This window comes from Lactuca sativa, chromosome 8 (assembly GCF_002870075.4).
Source record: "Lactuca sativa cultivar Salinas chromosome 8, Lsat_Salinas_v11, whole genome shotgun sequence".
Taxonomy (NCBI): Eukaryota; Viridiplantae; Streptophyta; class Magnoliopsida; order Asterales; family Asteraceae; genus Lactuca; species Lactuca sativa.
Genome location: NC_056630.2, coordinates 222628805 through 222654587, shown reverse-complemented (window position 1 = coordinate 222654587; position 25783 = coordinate 222628805). Strand labels below are relative to the sequence as shown.

Genomic DNA, 25783 nt, shown 5'->3' with positions numbered 1-25783 from the left:
ATCACATGTGATTGATAACCCGCATGCACAAGGATTTACCACACTGTTAACTGTTTTACTGAGTTTGATACTGTAAATGGTTTTCTAAAATGTTTCCACTTGTTCAAATCTCTTACTTATTTTGTTTTATCAAAGTTTCATTTAAAACTGATTTATGAAAGGTTTCCAAAGAAATTCTAAAGGTTTTCAAACTTATTTTACAAAGGAATACCCAGTTGTGTTTTTCTTAAGTATAAAGTTTTCTTCCATGTTTTGATACCCCACTCGTTATATACCACTGCCTTGTTATACTTTCACTTAGTGGATACTTCTACTTAGTTAAATGATTATACTTGTTTACACTCTTACTTAGTGATACACTTCTACTTCACTTATACTTGATATCGCTTATACTTGATATCGCTTCTACTTCACTTATACTTGATATCGCTTCTACTTCACTTATACTCGATACGCTCCTACTTCACTTGTTGTCGCTTCTACTTCGTGATACACTTATATTTGGTGACACTTATACTTCACGATTCGGTTATTCCACATTGTACACTTATACTTCACGGTTCGGTTATTCCACCCTGTACACTTATACTTCACGATTCGGTTATTACATACGATTCGGTTACACATCACGATTTGGTTATACTTCACGATATGATTCCACTTGTTACACACTCAAACGTAGTTAGATGTATGTCTGTGCATGTATAGATGCATATAAATAATGATTAAAGGACTTAGGAAGGCTTGTCCGCCCTATTTCCTTTTCTTCGTTGAGATGTGGTCTGGTGGGATCTGATGTCCATCCGAAGGTCGTTTGATTCATTAGTTATATATTATGTATATGAGCACAGCCATATAGGTTTACTCTAGTCAGTTCAGTTATGAGTCTCTACCTCTAGTTCAGCACTTACATTAGAAACCCACTACCCACTAGAAACCCACTACCCACTGTTTGGAAGTCATTACCCACTATTTGGGATGCATCTTCGGGACACGGCCTTCTCTGTCGTCTAGTTGGTAACCAGAGTCTCCTGTAGGGAGAGTGGACATTGTGTGTATAGATCTATACGGGATTGACACCCCCGCACCCTGACTGCTAGCTACAGTCCACGGCCCACCAAGCCAAGGGGTGACAAATGTCATATTTTATAGACGCTTGTAGGGCATCTGGTACTATAGTTTCGGTTAATATGGTTACGAGTATCCCGGGTTACCTTATAATTCATGGCCTTAAGGTAACAATATTTCACCAGCGATTTACACTGTATGCTGGTAACTCATTCTCAGAGTCACACTGTTTTTGACCTTGCAAGTTGTATCTTTATTTTGATACTATCTGTGGTTGTATTCACTGTTTTAGACCTTACCAACTGTACCTTTCATTTGGTACCTTCTGGGGTCTGTGTCTCCTTTTGGTAGACTGAGCCAGGCGTGTCGTTCATTCGATACTCTCCTGGAGTCTAGGATTCCTTTGCCTTAGTCAACAGTCCTCACTGCTGAGGCATATGTTATTTCCCTGATTCTTCTTGCTTTCTTTAATAATCAAATTCAGTATTTTGATAATGATAGCGATTAAGGGAAAACTACTTTTACCACACTACCTCCGTCCAGTCTTGGTAGAAGACTGCTTTTATTAAAGAAAATATAGGATTTTCTGGAAAGAACTCTAATACACTGTAAATTCGTAAACTACTACATTATAAAGTTATTTGAATAAAATATCACTAAATACTTATGAACTCACTAACATTTGTAAAAAAAATGTTGATACTCGCTTTTAAAATAACTTGTATTCTCAGGTCAACATTAGACAGGTACATCCCCGGAGCTGTTGATGAAGATGGCTTAGTACCATGTTGTATTTAGTATATTTGCTTGTATTACTTTGATACCCTGTAATGTAAACCATGTAAAATTATTACTATTAATGCAATGTTTTGTCGTACTTTGATTACTATAATACATGTGTTGTGATACTTGACATGACGTCATCCACCCCAGAACGTTTCCGCCGTTCTGGTTTTGGGGTGTGACAGATTGGTATCAGAGCATTGTTTATAGTGAGCTAAGTATATCAATTCATAAAAGATATACAACCTATAAATACAAAAGGGATAAAACACTCTGACCAAGAATTATACTTTAAAATATAACCATATTTTACCAAAGTATAATAACATCCAGAACCTAAACACTTGAACACAAGTATCACAAGGAGAACAATAATAAAAGTCTTCGGATGTTGAGCACTACAGTTAAACCTGGGCAGTTATGTAATCGTAAGCTGGAATAAATGTAACCTGATCAACTACATTTATTCGAGATGCGATGAACATGTGCCTGGGAGTGATAGTGGTGTGCAACAGGTCTGAAACTTACCAACTAGGAATGCTAGAGCCAAACATAAAGTTAAAATACTATAGGAGTATTTTGGAACACTAAGAGATTCACACTAATCCCAGAATCATATCCAGAAGATAAGAAACCAACAAGAATTAAAATACCATAAGGGTATTTTAGGAACCATAAACAACCTTGTGTGAAGAACTAAAAGGATCCTTGTTGATATACCTACAACTACAGAGGGTATACTCCCAAGGTTATATAAAATAAGGATCCCATAGGCTAAGAATGTGTGGTTTCGCTCTACTTCCTTTTCCTCGTTGGGATGTGGATATAGAGTAGTATCACATATTCGAAGGCCTATCGGATCTAAGCTATATATGATTTGTATACCATGTGTAATCGTAGAAGCACTCGATATGGATCATCCAGTAAAATGTTAATAATCTCTTAGGATTCTTTAGACATTTCCATTCTCGCACGAACCCTGTAGAAAACCCTATCCACTTCAGTGCCTGACAGACGAGTTGATTCAGACCCAAAAGAGGTTCATTGAGAAGATTTCCTGTTTGGAAATAAATGAACTGGGTCGAGACTATTGAATTCACCAAGTGCCTATATCTTTTTAGGGACATCGGTGAGAAAGTCGCCTAAACTTCCGAGATTTCCTAGTCATCCATCATGAAGTGATGACACCCGGAGTCAGATTCGGAAGTGAGGCGGGGTAGAAAATTCAATATGCCTTCCCAAGAGAGGAACCCTAGGTAACTACCCGAAGGAAACCAACGCCGATACCAGCCAAAGATACGAGGCAGACAGAGGGAGCCAGTACATGGAACCCGAGAATTGTCTTTTCCTCGTGTTCGTCACACTAATAAACCCTTAAAATAATACAATTTAGTGAGTTAGTCGTTACACTACTCACGCTATGTGTTAGGTAAATCGTCGTTTCCCGTTTCCAGTTACACGATTAGAGCGGAACCCCGCACCTCTATTGAGGGTATTTAGCCATAAGTCTTCACAAGCCTCTCTTTCCGTGGTGTTCGTTCCAAACTGTTCTCAAATCCTTCCGGACCGGAGGATGAAACCTTTCCCAGTATAAAGGTAACATAGTAGGAACGACTCGCATTTTATGGTCTTTTTCCGACACTCATACACCTACCTTGATTACCAGGACTATATCATAGGGATGTAGGTCGACACTCAGACAAACAAGTACCCAGGGCACGGGAAAATTTTATGCCTAATACAGTCCGGACAGATATGTCCAAGGTTAGTCATCGTCTCTCATTATCTTGTGTTCCTTCCCGTGTAGGGAAACCATGCCTCCGAAGAAGCGTAATCAGTCCGCGAGCAAGAAACCTACTCTCTTATTTGATGAAGCTACGTTCCAAGCTGCAGTCTCGGCAGCCGTAGCAGTTGTCATGGTTCACCTGAATGCTAACAACGCCAATGTTAGAAAGGGCCCTGTTGGGAATTCCGATCCTAGCAATGGACAGCAGCAACCAAGACCTGCATACCCAGCCACCCAAGATCCTCAACCGAATCCACTAAAGAAGAAACTCAAGATCGAGGAGGGAGATACCTCGGCTCAAGGACCTTCCGAAGGGCAACGAGCTGAGGCAGTCAATACTCCTGTCAATCCTTCCCTCCCGACTTCAAAAAGACCATACCTAGGAAACCTTCCCCACTGCGACAAGTGTGGCTTCCATCATCATGGTATACGCCGGAAACTCTTATGTGCTAGGTGCAACATGAAGGGGTATACTGCTCGTGTATGCAGAACTCTGGTGGAACGTATTGCATCAATCGCCAATGCAGCGACCAAGCAGGTTTGCCGCCTATGTTGCGAGATTGGATACCTCAAAAGGGATTGCCCAACTGAAGGAAACAACAAAGACACAGGAGGAGCCTAACTCTACTGCTTAGGGAGAAGCGTCGAGGAACTCATTAGGTTTTGGTACGTCTCTCGATCTCGGATGACTAAACTAAAAACAATAAAAGACTAATTCAAATGTAAATTTTTCCCAGTAAGGCGAAAGTCGCAGCACTGTTATAAAAGTTAAAAATTCATCTAGGTAAAACTATAATGGCTAAACATATACGTTACGACCATGTATAGTTAAGATGGACAGACCTAGAGTGAGTGAATGCCGCCTCATTTCCTGTTCCTCGTTTGGTTGTGGATTTAGGGCGGAGTCGCTCAGTCAACAGTCCTCCCCACCTTAAATATACATGACTAGTATATGTTGGGCTATTATAGAAATGCCTTGTGAGAATCCATTCATGAAAAGGTACTCTATTCGGAAACACTTAGGACTCTCTATAGTTCCGCGTCGACTCTATCGGTCCAAGTATCCACGGCAGTGATACACAGGACGAAACCCGAGACGCCTAGAACTTATGTGCCTGTTCGGCGCATGACTCTATCGATCTTCATTTTATGTCATGTCGAAGTATGAAAATTTCGACGACTCTATCAATCATGGTTTGACTTCGTTTAGCCATGTTTAAATCCTTAGTGCTTTGTAAAAAGAACTTTCTCCATAGCCCTTTCGGCAAATAAAGGTTCTTCCGAACCTAAGCATAATACAAATAATCAAACCTAATACGATCCGTCAGTTGTCCCTCTTACCTCAAACCTTCCGAAGTACCCAAGAGAAGGGTACCGCGCGCTGCCGACCGACCTCTCTTAGTCATATGGAAACTGAAGCGAAAGACACTGTAAGACACTTCAGAAGACAATGACCATCTGATGCCTACTCCGTCGAATTCCCCAGAAAGACCCTTCGCACCTCGCACATCAGGTTCATGAACCTAGAGATTAGAACTCATAAGGAATGACCACTTTAACCAGGTATGTGTGTAAAGGTGGAATATAATTGAGATCAAAAAGATTTAAGGTGTGTGTTTCCTCCCTACTCCCTGTTCCTTGTTGGGTTGTGGGTTTGGGGTGGAGTCGCACAGCTGAACAACCTGCCGACCTCAATTATATACGGCTTGCATACACCAAGTATTAGTGGTTAAGCCAAGTATGAGCTCTACCACGAGCCTCATAGTAAAGCCCTTCATCCTATTCCATACAATAGGAGCTGGAATCAAGAGAATCGCTGTGGGTTGAGCTACTATAATGATCACAAATCCGAAATTTGTTGTCATACCGGTTAAGCCCACATAGTTGCTAACACCGTCAGTTAGTAAAGAGATTAAAGATCCGAGTGATGGGAACCTATACTCACTAGATTTGACTTAGACTGGGAAAACTCAGAACCTTCAGAAGAGTAGTTGCAGTAGATGCTCGCACTACTCAGACACTTCGTCCTCCCTGTTACCAATGAGTAGTGCCTATAACCCTCCACCTTTTCGCATGGAGGAAATCGTCGTCGCCCTGTAGACGATAGACTTCATTCTCCGAAGTAAACACTAGGATAGCGAGAACCACAAGATAACCTCCGTAGCCAGGAATACTTGATCAAAGTGCGAACGTAGTTGCATTCAGCCTCATGACCCGGATCCCGAAGAGATTATAGACTTGACATCAGCCTTGGTGTTAGTCGAGGGGTTATGCAGGAACACGCGCTTTCCGCACCAGAATAAACCAATGCCTTGGGAATTAGGGCGTGTCATATGAGATTCATCGGACTATCAGGTGTTCCACGAATGCTATTTCACGCAGAAATAGTAGAGCCACCTTCCGAGGTAGTCTAACACTCGTCTGGTGAAACCCTATCTCCTTGACCCCAAGGGTTTCCGTTAGAAATACCTCAAGCATTAGAAGTGCAGATTCATTTTGCACGAGCTTGAGATAGACACTCTACAGCAAACAGAAAACCGTAGTCACACAACCCATCCGATGACCTAGAAAGACTCTAAAAGCCAATTGACAGGAAAACGCAAAACCAAGGACAATTTGAGCTTCCTAAGAACCAACCTGAAGGACTACACTACCAGTATGAGAGAGAACGTTAGGAACTTTGGGATGGTGATCACGCCAGTGATGATCTTGCCATAAAAGTACACTATGTTCTAAGCACTGAAAAGCTTTACCCTTCCGAGAGCTTAGGACCATATGAGAATCCTCATGGAGATTTGGTCCAACCTTCGACAGACCACTACTCCCTTCGAATACTCCACAAGATTCACACCCGATCGATCCACTTACTAGACTTGATACGTGATTGCCCGACGTCACTCTTCGTATCCCACTCGTTGTGATAGAAACCATTGAGAACCCTAACCTCGTAGATACACCAGTCGGAACCCACTAGCTACACGAGACGAAAATCCACATCCCGTACGTGAAGGTCTGTTGGAATGACAAACACAGACCAGAGTTCACTTAGGAATGCGAGGACAAACAGAATAGGAAGTACTCTCTTACCTCTACTTGGTCATTCATACCTACTTCCTTGCCTAAACCTGAATTTCGGGACGAAATTCCCTCTAACGGGGGGATGATGTGACAACCCGAAATTTCTAGTTTACATTCATCATTTTTATCAAAGTTAGCTTTGTTTTTCCATTTTATAATGAAGTATCGAGTCTAAAAGAGCGCTTAAGGTTTAGTATAATTGAAATACGCGTTGGAGGATGGGTTAGTTTGGGTGTAGCATTGGAAAAACGAGCCAAACACACCAAACCAGGTGCGTCCGGCCAGCCAGCCGCACACAGGCCAACCACACACACCTCCAACCGCACACACCCTCCTATATAAACTATCCTTGGTCATTTTGATCATTTCTTACACTCTTACAAAGCTAGGACTCGAAAATCCTCTCACGTATCATCCGGAAAGGTAACATCTTTCACCAAGAACACTAAGAACACCAAGAACACCATGTTTTCTGGCAGCACACCTGGCCACACACATGGCGGCACACACGTGCTGGCAGCACACATGGCCGCACACACACATATAGTGTGTATTCAGGCCATACACTCTCTTGTATAGCCTTTTAACCCTTCGTACAATCATTTATGGTTGTAACACTTCAATATAAGTGTTTACTAGTCCCTAAAGTGGTCCCAATTCAATAGTTAGTTGTTCATAACACTAATTATATTCATATATGTATCAATATGTGCTAAATAGGATTCACGTGTGTACTCAAGTCACCACTTGATACATAGCAACAGATCCAACATTGTCATCAGGACCACTCACTACAGGTGAGTTCATACCCCTGAATGAACCTTTTAAATGTTTTTACATGTTTTATAGGGGGGGGGGATTCAAGTTAAACATGTCAGTTATCATATCAATCACATGTGATTGATAACCCGCATTCACAAGGATTTACCACACTGTTAACTGTTTTACTGAGTTTGATACTGTAAATGGTTTTCTAAAATGTTTCCACTTGTTCAAATCTCTTACTTATTTTGTTTTATCAAAGTTTCATTTAAAACTGATTTATGAAAGGTTTCCAAAGAAATTCTAAAGGTTTTCAAACTTATTTTACAAAGGAATACCCAGTCGTGTTTTTCTTAAGTATAAAGCTTTCTTCCATGTTTTGATACCCCACTCGTTATATACCACTGCCTTGTTATACTTTCACTTAGTGGATACTTCTACTTAGTTAAATGATTATACTTGTTTACACTCTTACTTAGTGATACGCCTCTACTTCACTTATACTTGATATCGCTTCTACTTCACTTATACTTGATATCGCTTCTACTTCACTTATACTTGATATCGCTTCTACTTCACTTATACTTGATATCACTTCTACTTCACTTATACTTGATACGCTCCTACTTCACTTGTTGTCGCTTCTACTTCGTGATACACTTATATTTGGTGACACTTATACTTCACGATTCGGTTATTCCACACTGTACACTTATACTTCACGATTCGGTTATTCCACCCTGTACACTTATACTTCATGATTCGGTTATTACATACGATTCGGTTACACATCACGATTTGGTTATACTTCACGATATGATTCCACTTGTTACACACTCAAACGTAGTTAGATGTATGTCTGTGCTTGTATAGATACATATAAATAATGATTAAAGGACTTAGGAAGGCTTGTCCGCCCTATTTTCTTTTCTTCGTTGAGATGTGGTCTGGTGGGATCGGATGTCCATCCGAAGGCCGTTTGATTCATTAGTTATATATTATGTATACGAGAATAGCCATATAGGTTTACTCTAGTCAGTTTAGTTATGAGTCTCTACCTCTAGTTCATCACTTACATTAGAAACCCACTACCCACTAGAATCCCACTACCCACTGTTTGGAAGTCATTACACACTATTTGGGATGCATCTTCGGGACACGGCCTTCTCCGTCGTCTAGTTGGTAACCAGAGTCTCCTGTAGGGAGAGCGAACATTGTGTGTATAGATCTATACGGGATTGACACCCCCGCACCCTGACTGCTAGCTACAGTCCACGGCCCACCAAGCCAAGGGGTGACAAATGTCATATTTTATAGACGCTTGTAGGGCGTCTGGTACTCTAGTGTCGTTTAATATGGTTACGAGTATCCCGGGTTACCTTATAATTCATGGCCTTAAGGTAACAGTATTTCACCAGCGATTTACACTGTATGCTGGTAACTCATTCTCAGAGTCACACTGTTTTTGACCTTGCAAGTTGTATCTTTCTTTTGATACTATCTGTGGTCTATATTCACTGTTTTAGACCTTACCAGCTGTACCTTTCATTTGGTACCTTCTGGGGTCTGTGTCTCCTTTTGGTAGACTGAGTCAGGCGTGTCGTTCATTCGATACTCTCTTGGAGTCTAGGATTCCTTTGCCTTAGTCAACAGTCCTCACTGCTGAGGCATATGTTATTTCCCTGATTCTTCTTGCTTTCTTTAATAATCAAATTCAATATTTTGATAATGATAACGATTAAGGGAAAACTACTTTTACCACACTAACTCCGTCCAGTCTTGGTAGAAGATTGCTTTTATTAAAGAAAATATAGGATTTTCTGGAAAGAACTCTAATACACTGTAAATTCGTAAACTACTACATTATAAAGTTATTCGAATAAAATGTCACTAAATACTTATGAACTCACCAGTATTTGTAAAAAAAAATGCTGATACTCGCTTTTCTAATAACGTGTATTCTCAGGTCAGCATTAGACAGGTACATCCCCGGAGCTGTTGATGAAGATGGCTTAGTACCATGTTGTATTTAGTATATTTGCTTGTATTACTTTGATACCCTGTAATGTAAACCATGTAAAATTATTACTATTAATGCAATGTTTTGTCGTACTTTGATTACTATAATACATGTGTTGTGATACTTGACATGACGTCATCCACCCCAGAACGTTTCCGCCGTTCCGGTTTTGGGGTGTGACAACGGCCGATCCCAATCACCTTCTGGGTGTGTTGATCCTGTATAACACAGACATAATAAGAAAAAAACACCCAGTTACTAGACTTACATAACTGACTAACCGAGGCAAGATTTAAAGTAAGTTTGGGAATGTAATAAACGTCAGGGAGAGTGATATGAGAAATAAAGACACACCCAACACCCTCAACTAGAATAGATGCATCATTAGCAGACTTAACAGAAATAGACGACACTTGCGAGAAAGAAGTAAATGATGACAAATGAGGAGTCATATGATGGGTTGCACCAGAATCTAAAATCCACAAAGATGAGGGAATAACTGATACCAGATGAAGTAGGACCAGAATGAGACATAGATGCAGACATGACAATGGGATTAGAGGCAAAATACTGTCTGCAACTCTCAAACACCTATGGATCCAATGCAGATGGTGGCATGTTTTCAACAGAATCTATATCAACTGGTGGTATAGCAGCAGCAACAAACCGTGGAGGACAAGGGGTCCATGAAGGAGTACCAGAGGAACTGTTGGGTTGTGAGCATTCTAACACTCCTAAGTGTACATGCAACCCTAAATACCTTGGATCTAGGTTTTCTCTATTATACATGAAAATAAGAACTTTCCAAGGTATTATTCTAATCTAGCATACAAAACAATGAATATAACAAGATAGAATACGTACCTCATTGATGTAGAAATTCTTCATGAAGCTTGAGTGCCTACTGCCCCAAGTGTGACACCTCAAATGGTTCACACAACATCAATTGCTTTTGGAATAACCTTGAGAGAAATGTGGAACACTTGAAATCGGCTAGCCCTTCTCTAGAATAATACTAGTGCCGATTTTGGTCAAGAATAAGATGCATATATAGTTAGGGTTACACCATGTAAACCCTAATTAACATGGCCTTTCATTTCCATGATCCATGGGTACAAAAACACCATGGAGCATCCATGGAGCATCATATGGGTTTTAGCCCAACTAGATAATCCATGGAGCATTAGCCCACTATATAAGTATGGATGATTTACACAATCAACCCATATATTTAATTAGTCTTCTTTTGATCACTTAACTAATCCTAGATTAATTCTTGATCAATACTAATTAAATAATCTTATTAATATATTAGAACTTATAATATATTAACCAACCATAAGTGTTATTTCTCTCATTATAGTTTATCCAAATGCATGATGCCATGCAACCCAAATGGACCATGTCGGATTGGGTCAAGTCTTACCAATTATAGTTATGGACATAGACATTAATCCAACAGTCTCCCACTTAGATAAGTCTAAAACTATTATTGCGTATGACTTTAAGAACTGACTGGCAATCGTAGCTCTCAAAAGCTTCTGTCGAACTCTGACCTTATAGATGAACTCTGACCTTTGTCAATGACTTGTCAATTAGATAAGGGATCATATATTCCTCTATTCTAGATATCATATGAACTGAGACATGGATTATAATCATTCTCTCTGTCCATTTGTTGTTTCCCGATTTCTGATTTATGACGAATGACTAATTGAACAAATCAAATTAGTCCTGGCCCGGCCGAGCACTTCCATTTGTCATCATCAAATCATCAAGAAAACCCACAGATATCGACTTTATCCCGAAGGTAAAAGGAATGTATAAACTTCGACTCATATGGCTTGTTCTACTACTTGTTGAATCATACACAAAGGCACGTTTTATAACATCGAGTTACCAATGCGTTTTCATGAAATCAATGTACAACCAACTCATAGTAACAACTCATATCTCTAGGTTTGAAGAATATAAGATATTATCGTCTCATGATCACTTGTGATAAAATCCATGAAGTGATTCCAATGAGCGCGTGTTGAATCCAATACTCAGAACTTATGAGCACTTATGAGTGTTGTAGCCCTTTGTCCAACATCTTAGACCTCTACAAGCCAACCCATGACAGTCTTAATTCATATCTACTTCCAACATATGACCGACTGTGGATGGTTTGAATAACTTAGTCATCCAGAACAATGACCTAGTTATTCAGGAAGTTAAAACATGCAAAGTGAAACACAATAATAATTGAATCCAATATGGTATCAAAACCTATGAACATAAATAAAACACCTTTTATTTATCACCATATGATTATACATTATTCATTGTATATTGTTTCAACTATCAACTTTATTCTTGAATTTAAAAACAATAGTTGTCCCATGCTCCAAGCATGTACACTATGTTTTCTACACACTAGTCATGCCACACACCAAGTATGCATACTATGTTTGTCTATGATCTTTACTTTGTGAACTAGATCAATTGAACATAACTTCAATGATTCTCTTTTCACACTCCCAAATCCTTACTACAAATGCAAGAATTCCAAATTCATGCCATTTACTGAAATCTGTTAGATTCTAAACTTATATGCATTGAACCTCTTGTAATGATTATGCACAAAGTCAGAAGGACTTGACAATAACCATTACAAAGCATTCCAAAGGAGATCAGCTCCTTGGGAACATCCTTCTTGCATTAAGTTTCCTAATCTTACACAGATTAAATAATTTCTAACTTTGAAATATTTCCAGATTCCATTTTGACTATCACTTCTGAACAAGAGTTGCCTCCTTACAGATTTTGTCAATATGGTCCTTCCAGAATTATCACTATACTTCCAACTGTCCTTGAGCAACCAATCTTTGGTAAACCTTAGATTGTCCTCAAACAATTGCTTAATCCTTTTAGTCACATCCAATTCTATACCTTTTCCTTTCTTAATGCCCCAGGAATTATGAAAATTTTAGAAAGGATAAATATAGCACATGTAATCGATCCTATATCCGAAGCATATGGGACACGATTCATGATGTCTCACATAAAGACTAAACCAGTCTTTTGCTATAATATTTCCATTTCTATTTGCCAAGTTCTCATAATTCAGATTATGAAAAGGGATGCCGTAATCATAATCGAATTTTAGAACGCAAATAATGGACCCATATACAGAGACCTATATACAGAATTTCCTTATGTTGAGCCATTCCAACATGAAATTCATATATATATATATATATATATATATATATATATATATATATATATATATATATATATCCTTGACTAAATGATTAAAACCTCATGATCTAAGCTTATAGATTTGAGATGAAGTATAATTTCCTCTCCCTTAATTATAGCAAAACAACTCTTTCCCAGTTGAAACTTTTGTTTTCTATAATTAACATTGCTAACTTGCAACCTTTATCATAATTATCATGCTCCCACTAACATGATGATTATTAGCATAACACTTATGCTCCCACTAGCTTTGACATGTACTCAGAAATCAGCTCGACTTCTAGAAATCAATACTTTATTGACTTTCTTACCAAAGTTCAGATTTCTGATACTAGATCGCTTTGATAAAACTTTATCAAAATCATATACCTCTTCTAGATAACACACAGGAGTGTCTAAACAATTTTAGAACTATGAAAAAGGATGCTATAATCATACTCTTGATTGTTTAGACCTTTGCCACTTCTCACAAGTCCATGTTAGTGTGCCGGTAAACCACACACGCTCCACTAACGACTTTGAGAATGCAAATATCACAATTGCTATCTAGCTAAAATCTACTTAGTGAAAGTGTTTCCTCACCATCATTTTCATGAATCGGAGAGAAACCTTATGACACTTAGATTTAATGGTGTATGTGTTCTTATCCATGTGAATTGTCAAAACCATAGTCACAGGACAAGGATAATGACAAATCCAAACTCATATGGACTGAACTCAATCTAATTTCTTGCCATCTGGCAGCGCAAGGGCCTGCCATTGCTTCCAAGTTGTTATGCACCCAATTGAGAACTCTAAGAACTCATATGCAAAGCCAACTTTAACTAGAATGGGCACAGAATATGTCAACACGATAGGTTATGAACCTCAAGTCGTGTGCTAGTGAAGAACTTTAGGTTTTATTCTTCATTAGTTCTTGAGACTTTCAAGACTTTTAAGACTCCCACTGTCCTCTTGACCTGTAAGACTTTCTTGTAAGTTATTCAAGAGATAGTGTGGATTCTAATCAAGACAAACACTTCACAAAATTGGCCTAAGTTGGTCTTTGTTTTATCCAAAACATCACAACTTACCAATTTCAAATGTACAAGAGTAGAAAACTTTTACTCTCACATTTGAAAAGTGTTTTAAACCTTCTTTAAGACATGTCACTCAAATTACAATCTTGGAGTATGACTCTAAGACTTGTATTGGAACGAAGTATGACTCATCTTCTTGATTTAACCACTTCAAAAATTCATAGCTCCTCTTCTTAGGGCACTTAGAGGATGAATTGTGATAAGGTCTCTAAATCAGTAAGATGATCATAAAAACTGATACTAAAGTACTCTCCAATCTTTTTAGATTTGAGAAACTTTTATCCTTCTGCCTAATTTTATTCTTCTTATTCACTCTGCCTTACATTGGAACCTTTTTCCAATGTCTCAGAATTACACTTAAGCTTGTAAGTATAACCATATTTACTGAGCTTTAGTAAATTATGACGAATAATCTTATCGATCTTTTGTGGTGGACTTAATCAGTGCACAAGAATGTGTACTCGATCCCTTAGTCCTTCACTTGACTCACACATCCATGTGAACAAGTAATTAGTCTTAATTTTCCAATACTTGAAAGTTCTCATTCATCATGCTATACAAATTGCATGATTCCAAGTTCCGGTCCAATTGAAACTTGGGTGATGAGAATCTTTTCTTATTTGGTAAATTTAGACATTACCACAAATGAAAGAATCAATTTCATATTTCCATTCTTGCTATTAATGGAATCATATAAGCAACAATTTTTCCTCAAATGCCATTGTATGGATATTTTAAAATAAATAAAATCATCATTTTTTGTTTTATTTTAAAAACTTTGCAGAAAAACTATCCTTACAATCCATATGAAAACTTGTTGTTATCTATTCCTAAGCAATAGCTCATATCTCCTAAGAAGTAGCTCAAGAATCCGATCTTCAAACTATGCGATAGAAATCCATCTACGCGATCAGATTCAACATACTCTTTCTTTAAGTTTCTTTACTTTTCTTTGATTCTTAAAACATCAACATGTGACCCAGTCACATCATATATTAAGAATCTCAGAATAGAAACTTAGCGGAGTTAGATAGTGGACTTTACCTGAAGTAGAGTTAAACTTATTGACTTTAACACCCTTAGGTAAATTGGCAGTTTCGCAACCAATGCCCCTTCCTTTGGCAATTTAACATATGGACGCTTTGGTAATGGAACATGGGACTATCACAGACTTAGCCTTTCTCTTTACCATTTGGTCAACCGGGTTGACTATGGCCGATCCCTTTCCATTGGGAAGAGAGAGCTTTACTAGATATCCAATGTCATTATTGTCAATGTCCACAAGTTTTAGGAAGTTGATCTTAGCAAATAGATAAGATCATTAAGGGTCTTGTCATAGTCTGTTTCATAGGAGTCCCAAAGGAACTCACTATGTGACTTAGAAAGTGATTAAGCCACCAACTTTCACAAGACTTTGACACCCAACTCTCCCGGCTTGTCAATATGTAACTACATCTCCAAGATGTGATCACATCTAGACCTTGCCTTGCCAATAGGGCTTGAGTGACCTTGAACTTGTGGGTTAGGGAGAATAATTGGAGGAGGTGAAAGAAGTATGATTTCCATGGGACATCTGTAACACCCAAAGTTTTAAAGGCCAAGAAAGGAAAGAAAACCCTAACTTTAAGGGGGACTCGGCGAGTCCAAGGAAGAACTCGGCGAGTCCAAGCGGGATCCGGGTCGATGAGTAAGCGACCGACTCGGCGAGTCGGCCAAGGAGACTCGGCGAGTCAGGTCTGTTCGAGGAAAACCCTAAATTCGGGACTTGGGGCCTATTTAAGCGCCTCATTCTCTCCCCTAGGGTTCCTTTGCGGCCCCTCTAACCCAGAACACCAAACCCTAGCCGCCATATCCATTTTTGAGCTAATTATTGTCTTGAGGAGTGCATTAAAGCTTGGAAAAGGAAGAAGGATCTTGAAGGTGCAAGGAGGGGGCTATAGATCTGAGATTGGGAAGATATTTCTGAACATCTGAAGGTATTAAGTCGTTTCCCTTCCTTTAGATCTATTTTGGTTGTGAGTTTTGGGGCTTTTAGCCATGAGTAGTGATCCATGTGAGTTAGAAGCCGGATCTGGAGTTGCTACTTCAGATCTAGGTGTATTTTGGTCTTGGAAAGCATAAAGTTTCATCCCTTGAGTTGATTATGGAGCCTCTTTGCCTTAAACCCTAGTTTATGGTGTATTTTGCCTAGATCTCCTTCTCTACACGTAAAGTTTGCAACTTTACGTGAGGAATAGGCTTGGGAAGGGTAGATCTACAGTTTGGAGTCCATGCATGACTCAAAAGTCCTCTGCATGTATAGAGATCTGAATGGACTCGGCGAGTCCTTTGAGTGGACTTGGCGACCAGCATGAAGACGAGGAGGAACTCGACGAGTGGGATGAACAGCTCGTCGAGTCGGATGAAGTTGGGTAGGAACTCGGCGAGTTGGATGAACAACTCGGTGAGTCTATTGAAGGTTGTCTTGGACTCGACGAGTCTGTTCTTGGACTCGGCGAGTCAGGTCGCGAAACCCTAAACCCTTCGAGTTTAGACTCGAATCAGTGAGTCGATTGGAGACTCGGTGAGTTGGACAGGTCAGGACTCGGAAATCGGTAGGCTCGGCGAGTCATGGACTGAATCGGCGAGTCGAGTCGCAAAGAGAAGGACTCTGAACATATGAACTCGGCGAGTCCCTAGGGTGACTCGGCGAGTAGGGTTGACCTGGAAGGTTGACGTTGACCAGGACTTTGACTTTGACCAGAGTTGACTTGGTTGTCTGTCGGGGGTCTGTTAGACTCAGTGTTGTATTGATATTGGTAGTTCGGGGAGCGAGTGGAGCTGAAGTTCAGAGAGTTGCCGTGCAACAGCTAGTGGGTTCATCAGCCAGTGTAGGTGAGTTTCCCTTTGTATGAATGGGTCTACGGCTACAATGACGGCCCATGTAGTTATGAGTAGAAGACCCGGGGGTTAGCCCTAGGCATAGTATGCTAGTATGATATTCGGGACGAGGTCCAATGGAAGAGGGCGGGTGCCTAAGGAATGGTGTATGTGATAGTTTATACTTGTGTCTGTGTGATACTTATATGTGCCTGGTAGGGAGGTGAGTGTGGGCGAGGCCCCGTATCTCACCAATAGCAGAGTGTGGATGGTGTTCCACATCTCAGTAGCAGTAGATCAGGGGCGAGGCCCAAGTTAGGGAAGGAGTGAGGGTGGGCCGGGCCCATACCTCACTATCAGTAGGAGTATAGACGGGGTTCCATGACTCATCAGCAGCAGGACAAGGGCAGGGCCTAGAGATAGGAGAGGCCTTAGGACAGGATTCGTTAGTATGTGTTTAGCTTATATGATGAGATGTGATATGTTTATGTGCTATTATATGTTAGTGGGAGAGGCTCTGTGACAGGCGAGGCCTAAGTGAAGCAGATCTGTATCCGAGCGTGGCTCGAAGCCAGGCAGGGCCTGGAGCTGCGGGGCCGTTGTAGCGGGCGAGACCCGAGGTAGGTGGGCGAGGCCCAGGATAGCGGGCGTGGCCCAGTATGTGGTTATGCATGGTATGTGTTAGGGTGGGGAACTCACTAAGCTTCGTGCTTACGGTTTTCAGTTTTGGTTTCAGGTACTTCCGGTAGCGGAGGGAAGAGCTCGGGGTGATCGCATGGCACACACCATAGATTAGACAGCCTAGGAATGTTTACTCTGATAACGAACATGTATTTTGGAAACTAATACTCAGCTTATGTTTTGAAATGATGAATTTGGTTTAAGTAATGTTTTATTAAAAGAAATTTTTAGCCTTAATTTTTGGGACGTTACAACATCATCTTCATTTAGGAAAGCTTGTTTCAAGAGATTTGGGAAGATCATAAATGTCTAAACCAGACATATTTTGGGAGATATTCAAGATAGTTGATTTTAAGTCCTTAATATGACACCCAGTATGAAATATTAAGGCTAGGACCCTACAAACTATTTTATAACTTAGAAGAGGGATGCCGTAATCCAAGCTATAAAATATTTGAAGGTAGGTGAATGACGATTCACCAATTTCCACCAAGATAAACGAAATGATTTATTAGGTTTTAATTGGATTTGAAACTCCTAGATCTTTTGAGATTCACTGACCTGTTCAATGGCATGTTTCAATCTCGAGTTTGCCCTTCAGGTTTTGTGACTGGGATGCCGAGGATCACAAAACAAGGTGTGAACTAACCATGCAAATTACTTGGTACCCTTAAGTGTTTACCCCTCAATCGATGTGCCGGTTAACCACACACGCTCCATCGATACTATGATAAACATTAAGTTACCCTTTGCCTAACTTGTTAAATACGAGTTAGTGTGCCGGTTAACCACACATGCTCCACTAACCGACTTAAACAAAATGCAAAGTGTAATTTCATGGATTAGCACCTTATTCACATTTTCCTAAGTAACTAAGATTGGGTATTATTAAGAGTTTAGTTACTTAGTATTTATCATTAATACTTTTAATGAAGGGAGAATTTTAGTCCTGTCAAACCCGTTCGGCTAACGACCATCCACCAGTCAAGGAAGCGGTGGGTGAGAGTGGACACCCATTAAACTGTCATTTTATAGGCAGTAACCTTATACCCCCCTTATAGACCGGCTTCGTGAATGAGGCCTACTAACGGTAAGACTGACTTTACTCTTATACCTACATATATATATATATATATATATATATATATATATATATATATATATATATATATTATTAACTTATAATATTATAAAGTATAAGGGTTAAATTTTAACTTTTGAAATTCTAAGGGCTAACATGGAATTGAAGTATTCATAAGTGAAAACTTTTCAAATTCCAAAACTTGAGGGCAAGTTTTGAAACTATTCAAAACTAATTAATTCCATAACTTATGTGTTAAAGTAGTTTTAATCCAAAAATTCTTCAAGTTCCATAACTTGAGGAGAAGTTATGGAAGACTTTAAACTAATAAAAGAATTAACTTTTATTTATTTTATAACTTATGGAATTAATTAAGGTTACACTTTTTTTTTATTATTTAATGAAGAGACTCTTGGTCCTCCATAACTTGAGGACAAGTAATGGAGTCATAAAACCATTTAATTAGAACTAGACTCTTCATTTTGTAACCTTTGCCAACTTTTATGAGTTTTATCAAACTTAAATGTGACTTTTCATATAACTTGAGGACAAGTTACAAAAACACATTTTAGAACCAACTCTTAGATTAATTTGGATTGAAAACAACTATTTCACTCAACTTTTCTATTAATCTAAGCAACTCATAAGAACAAGATAATTCAAATCAAACTTTTTCATGTAATTAGTCTAAACCTTAAACTAATACAAAACATGAATCTATTGACAATTATCTTTGAAATTGGATTAGCATGAACATTACCACATCAAAAACAAGTTTTTAAGTCCAAAAACATCTTAGGGTAATGTTCCTAGTCCAATTCCAGCCAAGGTATTATCCTAATCTAGCATACAAAACAATGAATATAACAAGATAGAATACATACCTCATTGATGTAGAAAGTCTTCATGAAGCTTGAGTGCTTAGTGCCCCAAGTGTGACACCTCAAATGGTTCACACAACATCAATTGCTTTTGGAATAACCTTGAGAGAAATGTGGAACACTTGAAATCGGCTAGCCCTTCTCTAGAATAATACTAGTGCCGATTTTGGTCAAGAATAAGATGCATATATAGTTAGGGTTACACCATGTAAACCCTAATTAACATGGCCTTTCATTTCCATGATCCATGGGTACAAAAACACCATGGAGCATCCATGGAGCATCATATGGGTTTTAGCCCAACTAGATAATCCATGGAGCATTAGCCCACTATATAAGTATGGATGATTTACACAATCAACCCATATATTTAATTAGTCTTCTTTTGATCACTTAACTAATCCTAGATTAATTCTTGATCAATACTAATTAAATAATCTTATTAATATATTAGAACTTATAATATATTAACCAACCATAAGTGTTATTTCTCTCATTATAGTTTATCCAAATGCATGATGCCATGCAACCCAAATGGACCATGTCGGATTGGGTCAAGTCTTACCAATTATAGTTATGGACTTAGACATTAATCCAACAGGAACGTAGCTGAAACTTTTGTTGACCAGACCTATTTTGTTGTCCCGACTGAGGTTGACCAGATTTACCCTTGTTGACTAACAATGGACACTAAGCTTTCCAATGATTTTTCTTTTTGCAGAATGCACACTCATCATAAGCAACCCTTGGAGGTTGTCGAGATTGGTTACAGAAAACAACAAGCACAGCAGGAGTGGGAGTAAAAATAGAGGTTGCTTTAAACCCTTTATCTGCATGAGACTTGATATTAGTCTCTTTTGCAATTAACTCATGGACAATAGAATCAACTGAGGGACGAGGAGAGCGATGAAGAATTGTTCCACGTAGACCTTCAAAATCAGAACGCGAGGCCATCAAGAGCTGGACCAAGTGTTGTTCTTCCCTCCTAACAATGTAAGGCTCAAAGTATTTTAACTCTTTAGATTTAGTAAGAGCCAATTGATCCACAGATCAGACATAACAGCATAGAAATCTTGAATGCTCTGGTCATTTTGTTGAAGAGCACGGATATCATATTCCAACTAGTATTGTTTAGCAAAGTTAGACTGAGTATACAGCCTTTCCAAGTGATTCCAAACTTCCTTTGTTGTGTCATATTTAGCTACCTGCATACCAATAGACTGATTGACAGAGTTATTAATCCAAGTAATTACCTTGGAGTTACCAGTCTCCCAAGCATCAAGTAACAAATCAAAATTCTCAGTTTGCGGTATTGAGGGTTTAGCTTTTGTAACGCCCCGTCTCTGGTATGTTGCTTCCGTGGCATTTATTTAGAAGTTTTATTGAGGGACTCGGCGAGTCTATGGCCTGACTCGTCGAGTAGGGTCGAGTTTTCGAGCACGTGTTAGTTGGCGACTCGGCGAGTCCATATTCGGGACTCGGCGAGTCTGCCTGCCAAGAAGAAACCCTAAATCCCCGGGTTGCTCACTATTTAAGCAATGTTATGTGCCCCAAACTCGCCTCCTTCACCCTCAGAGAGATGTGAGAAAACCCTAATCCATCCCTTGATTGTTTTAAGTGTTTTTGTGTGGATTTTGAAGGCTTGAAGAAGAAGAAGAAGAAAGGAACAAAGAGAAGAGGTGTAGAGCAAAGATCCAAGGGCAAAATCAGAGTTCATTGAGGTATTTCTCGGATTCCTTCTGTTTTATGCTTTAGACCTCCATTAGAACACTTCTAGGGCTAGTTTGATGTATTTTCCAAACCTTATAGTTGTATGGAAGCCTTAATAGGTCGAGATATCCCTAGATCTGTTCATTTAGGAGTTGTAGAGCCCGAATCTATTGCCTTTTTGAAGATGCTTTGCATAAGAACCCTAGATCTAGCCTTTATTATGCTTTTTGAGCCTTATTATCTTCTTGGTCGCTTATGGGCACGTAAAGATAGAATCATTACGTGCTAATCGAACTAAGGAAGCCCAAATCTATAAGTTTTAGACGCTGGATTCAAGCAGAATCGAGTTTAGGGAGCCTGTGAGTGGTAGAGTGGACTCAGTGAGTTGGAGGGCAGACTCAGTAATGGAGGGACTCGACGAGTTGTTCATAGAACTCGGCGAGTCCAATGCAATCTTCTTAGCTCAAGAACAACTCGTCGAGTTGTTCATATGACTCGGCGAGTAGGATGCAGATTGTCTAAGTTCTTGGATCGAGAGGGTACTCGTCGAGTCGATGCCATACTCGACGAGTAGCCACGAGTAAGGTTGAGAAGTGAGACTAGAGACTCGGCGAGTTGGCGGCCCAACTCGGCGAGTCAGGTCAACTGTAGGTTGACTTTGACCGGGAGGGTTGACTTTGACCAGGGGTAAAAGAGTCATTTTACCCAATGCAGTGATTAGCATCTGATTGAGTGTGTTTATGGATTGTAGCCGGGGAGATACCGGAGCTACAGCAGTTAGCTTCCAGAGCCATACACACAACAGCCTGTTCACGAGGTGAGTTTCCCTTCAGTAGAAACGGGTCTAAGGCCACAATGTCGGCCCGTTCAGTTAGCCGTAGTTTCTGGACTTCGGTCTAATGCAGTAGCTAGTATGTTTGACGCCTCCGTGGCTCAGACAGGATTTATGTGTTTATGCTAGTTGATATGTTTATGCTATGTTCAGTCAGCTTCGGACTTCGGTCTGATGTAGGGGACAGAGGTCCCAGTCAGCTTCGGACTTCGGTTCGATGTAGGGGACGGAGGTCCCAGTCAGCTTCGGACTTCGGTCCGATGTAGGGGACGAAGGTCCCAGTCAGCTTCGGACTTCGATGTAGGGGACGGAGGTCCCAGTCAGCTTCGGACTTCGGTCCGATGTAGGGGGCAAGGCCCCAGTTAGCCCGGACTTCGGTCCGATGTAGTGGGCAAGGCCCAGTATGTGCTTTATATGTTATTGTGTGGTATGTGGTAGTTTAGGGGAGCTCACTAAGCTTCGTGCTTACAGTTTCAGTTTTGGTTTCAGGTACTTCCGCAAGCAAAGAGAAGAGCTCGGGATGATGGCATCGCACACACCACAGCTTCAGTTTCGTCCTGGGAGTTGATTCAGTTTTCTTGATATGTTTGGATACAGTTGTGACACAGTTCACATTATTTTATTATGGTTTTTGAAACACGCAGCATATGGTTTTATTATGTGATACTCAGGCTCGTGGGTTTTGTTATAATAAAAATTGAAATTTTTGGGTGGTATTTTTGGGTTGTTACAGCTTTAGTCCTAGTGATATAGCCCCACATATTCTTCCCACGAAGGATGTTCTTCATAACGTAACACCAATACGTATAATTCTTTCCATCCAAACGAGTACTGATTGAATGAAGGGAATCATCATTTCCAGTAATGTTGACAATGAATAAATAACCACAATGACAATATAGCAATATGTGAATGAGAGAAGTATAAACCAGCGGAAGCAATCAATCAGACAACAAGAAGTCGAACAACAACAACGAATCAACAGCAACAACAAACAAAATTCACCAACAAAAAACACATCAACAACGAATACCATCTGCTACAGTAACCCTAGAAAAGTTCGATCCGCGCCACAGATGACTACTACAAAGGCTTCTAACAAGGTATTAAACCTCCGCTCTGATACCATGATAACATTGTCATATGATTATAATAAAGAGAAATTACAAGGGTTCTCAATGAAAGGCATAAATACTACAAATAATAAAGCAGATATAAATATTAGCTAGACAAAACCCTAATTAGCTAAAGACTAAAGAGCTCATAAACAAGTGGGCTAATAATATATAGGCTAACAAGAATAAAAAAAGATGGTGCCTATTTTTTATATGTATTCCCACTTACAAATAATCATGGTAGGATGATTGAGTTAACTACTTTCCTTCATGTTATAGTATAAAAAATATTCATTTTTGAATCATACAATCGATATGAGATGTATGTGATTTGAATATTATTAGACTTTTAACCTTCTAACCTCTCTCATATCATATTCACACTTCACCTATGCCATAGAATATTAATTTTTATTATTTTATGGATTACTTTACTAATGATGTGATACTTATATATAGAACAATATCATTTGTGTATTTCGGTTCGTTCATTTTTTTCGCTTTCTAGATATAGAAAATCGAAACCGAATCTAAAAAATCGGTTTTTCTAAAAACAAGTACCAAACCATCGGTTTTTCAAATGGTTCAATTTTTCGGTTTTTTTTCGATTTTTGGTTTGGTTTCGATTTTTTTGAACACCACTAAATTTTACAACCTTAACGAAACCATGCCAAACTATTGGTAACGGACCAAACCACATTGCAAAAAATAAAACGTCTCCAAAGTTTAATATGCAAAAAAAAAAAAAAAAAGTTGGGGTTTTGACAAACTTGGGCCGAAGACATCAACCCTATGTATAATTTATAAACACCAAACGAGAAGCATAACCAATGCGTGGTTTTCATCTACATAATTTTCTCTTCTCTCTCTATCACACGAATGCACAGCCCTCTAAACTCGGTGGTATTTACTCTCTTCAGCCAAACAATTTTAACCAATATTTCCTCAAAAGCTTGTTCAACCCTCTCTTTCTCTCTGTTCATTAATTCCCAAAAAACGTAATTAAAGAAGTCATTGATTCATTCATCCAATGAAACGTCCGGTTCCTCCATTGTCCACCGTTCGTGCAGACCCACCGTCATCCCCACGTTACCCACCACCAGTCAGCACGCCAACCGCCAACGCCCAACGTCGTATTGCCATTGCCGTAGACCTCAGTGATGAGAGCGCCTTCGCCGTTCAATGGACTGTTCAAAACTACCTCCGTCCAGGTGACGCCGTCATCCTCCTCCATATCCAACTCACCTCCGTCCTCTACGGCGCTGACTGGGGCCATGCAATGGATGCCGAAAACGCATCCAAAGAAACACGGCAGAAGCTGGAAGACGATTTTGATAACTTCACCACCGCAAAAGCCAACGTTCTCTCGCAACCATTGGTGGAAGCAAACATCCCGTTCAAGATTCATATCGTGAAGGATCATGATTTGAAAGAGAGGCTCTGTTTGGAGGTGGAGAGGCTTGGATTTAGCGTCATGATAATGGGGAGTCGAGGGTTTGGAGCTTCGAAGCGGAAGGCCAAAGGGAGGCTTGGAAGTGTTAGTGATTATTGTGTACGTCATTGTGTCTGTCCGGTGGTGGTTGTTAGATATTCCGATGAAGACGGTGGCGATGATGCTAGTGGAAAGAAAGTCGGGGCAGATGAGGTGGCGAAACAACGTGGGTCGGAAGAGGTGTTCCATGATGCTAAGGAACATGTTTCCAAGGGTAACTTGCAATTTATTTAAGTTGATTTATATTTATTAAATTAATTCATAACAAGTAAACAAATAAAATATGGAACGATTTTATCTTCTAGTTAACTTCTTACATGTTTTATTTTCTTATTTTGAGCATTATGAAACATGAATTGTAGTTGTAATATTTTTTCCAGTGGTTTCAATTCTAATATTGTTTATTGATTAAATAACTTGCAGGCCCCTAATCATGCATGTTGCGTTTGCAAATCCATCTTGGAGGAGAATATTGGTTACAATAATTTCATCATATAATTTGTTGATTTGACTAAATGAAACACATCATTTATCTTGCAAAAGTGTACATACTTTCTATGTTTTTTTTTTCGATAAGGAAAGATGATATATAATGCATGTGTTATAAACAAAATTACATGATTCAAATTATAGTAAACGATATTTTCTAGCATTGCTAAAATAGTAAGTGTACACAAGGAGGTGGCATATGTGGTTGACAAATGACAAGCGGCTGTAATTTCTCATGCAGCAACCAGGGAAGAGCTCTTGGTGATGGTTTTGAATATGTTTCTCCTGTTTAGATAGCTGTTGCATTTCTCCTTAATATAGCATTCGAAAACATATAAATTTTGTGGTTCAATTGAATAAGTAATAAATATACATGATTGGTATAAGTTGACAACAGTTGGTCTTGTACGTAATTAGGATTGCCCCAACTCACTCGTGTATGTAGAATATTTATTTATTGGCGTGTTCAGTGCCAGAGAATGAATTACTAAGCTGATGTTTGTTTTTTTAAAACCACGTCTCATTACTTATTGTTGTGTCGTGCAGCACACATGCAACACTTGGTCATTCGTAGCTTTTTGTTTTTCAGAAGGCTTCTAACCAAATAACTGTTACTTGTGGCGCAATACTTGACACTCTGCTTAAAACATCTTCACATTTTACTTTAATATATTGCAACAGTCTGTAGAGGTTAAAAAACAAACGGATTTTTTATTATATGTTACAGCCGTTTGGTCTCCCTACAGAGGGTTGCAGAGGTGGTCCACAGATTTAATGCATTTTCGCTTCGAAAAAACAGATAGCTCCTAAAATTTCACCAC

The 25783-nt window shown here is 39.3% G+C and overlaps 1 protein-coding gene across 1 annotated transcript; it reads left to right on the top strand.

Moving 5' to 3' along the window:
- The first annotated feature begins 23807 nt into the window (after positions 1-23807).
- LOC111884888 (universal stress protein PHOS34) lies at positions 23808-25294 on the top strand. The gene is made up of 2 exons (XM_023881183.2): positions 23808-24687; positions 24897-25294. Exons 1-2 carry the CDS (start codon positions 24012-24014, stop codon positions 24902-24904), a joined length of 684 nt encoding a protein of 227 aa, XP_023736951.2. The 5' UTR covers positions 23808-24011; the 3' UTR covers positions 24905-25294.
- Positions 25295-25783: the final 489 nt, after the last annotated feature.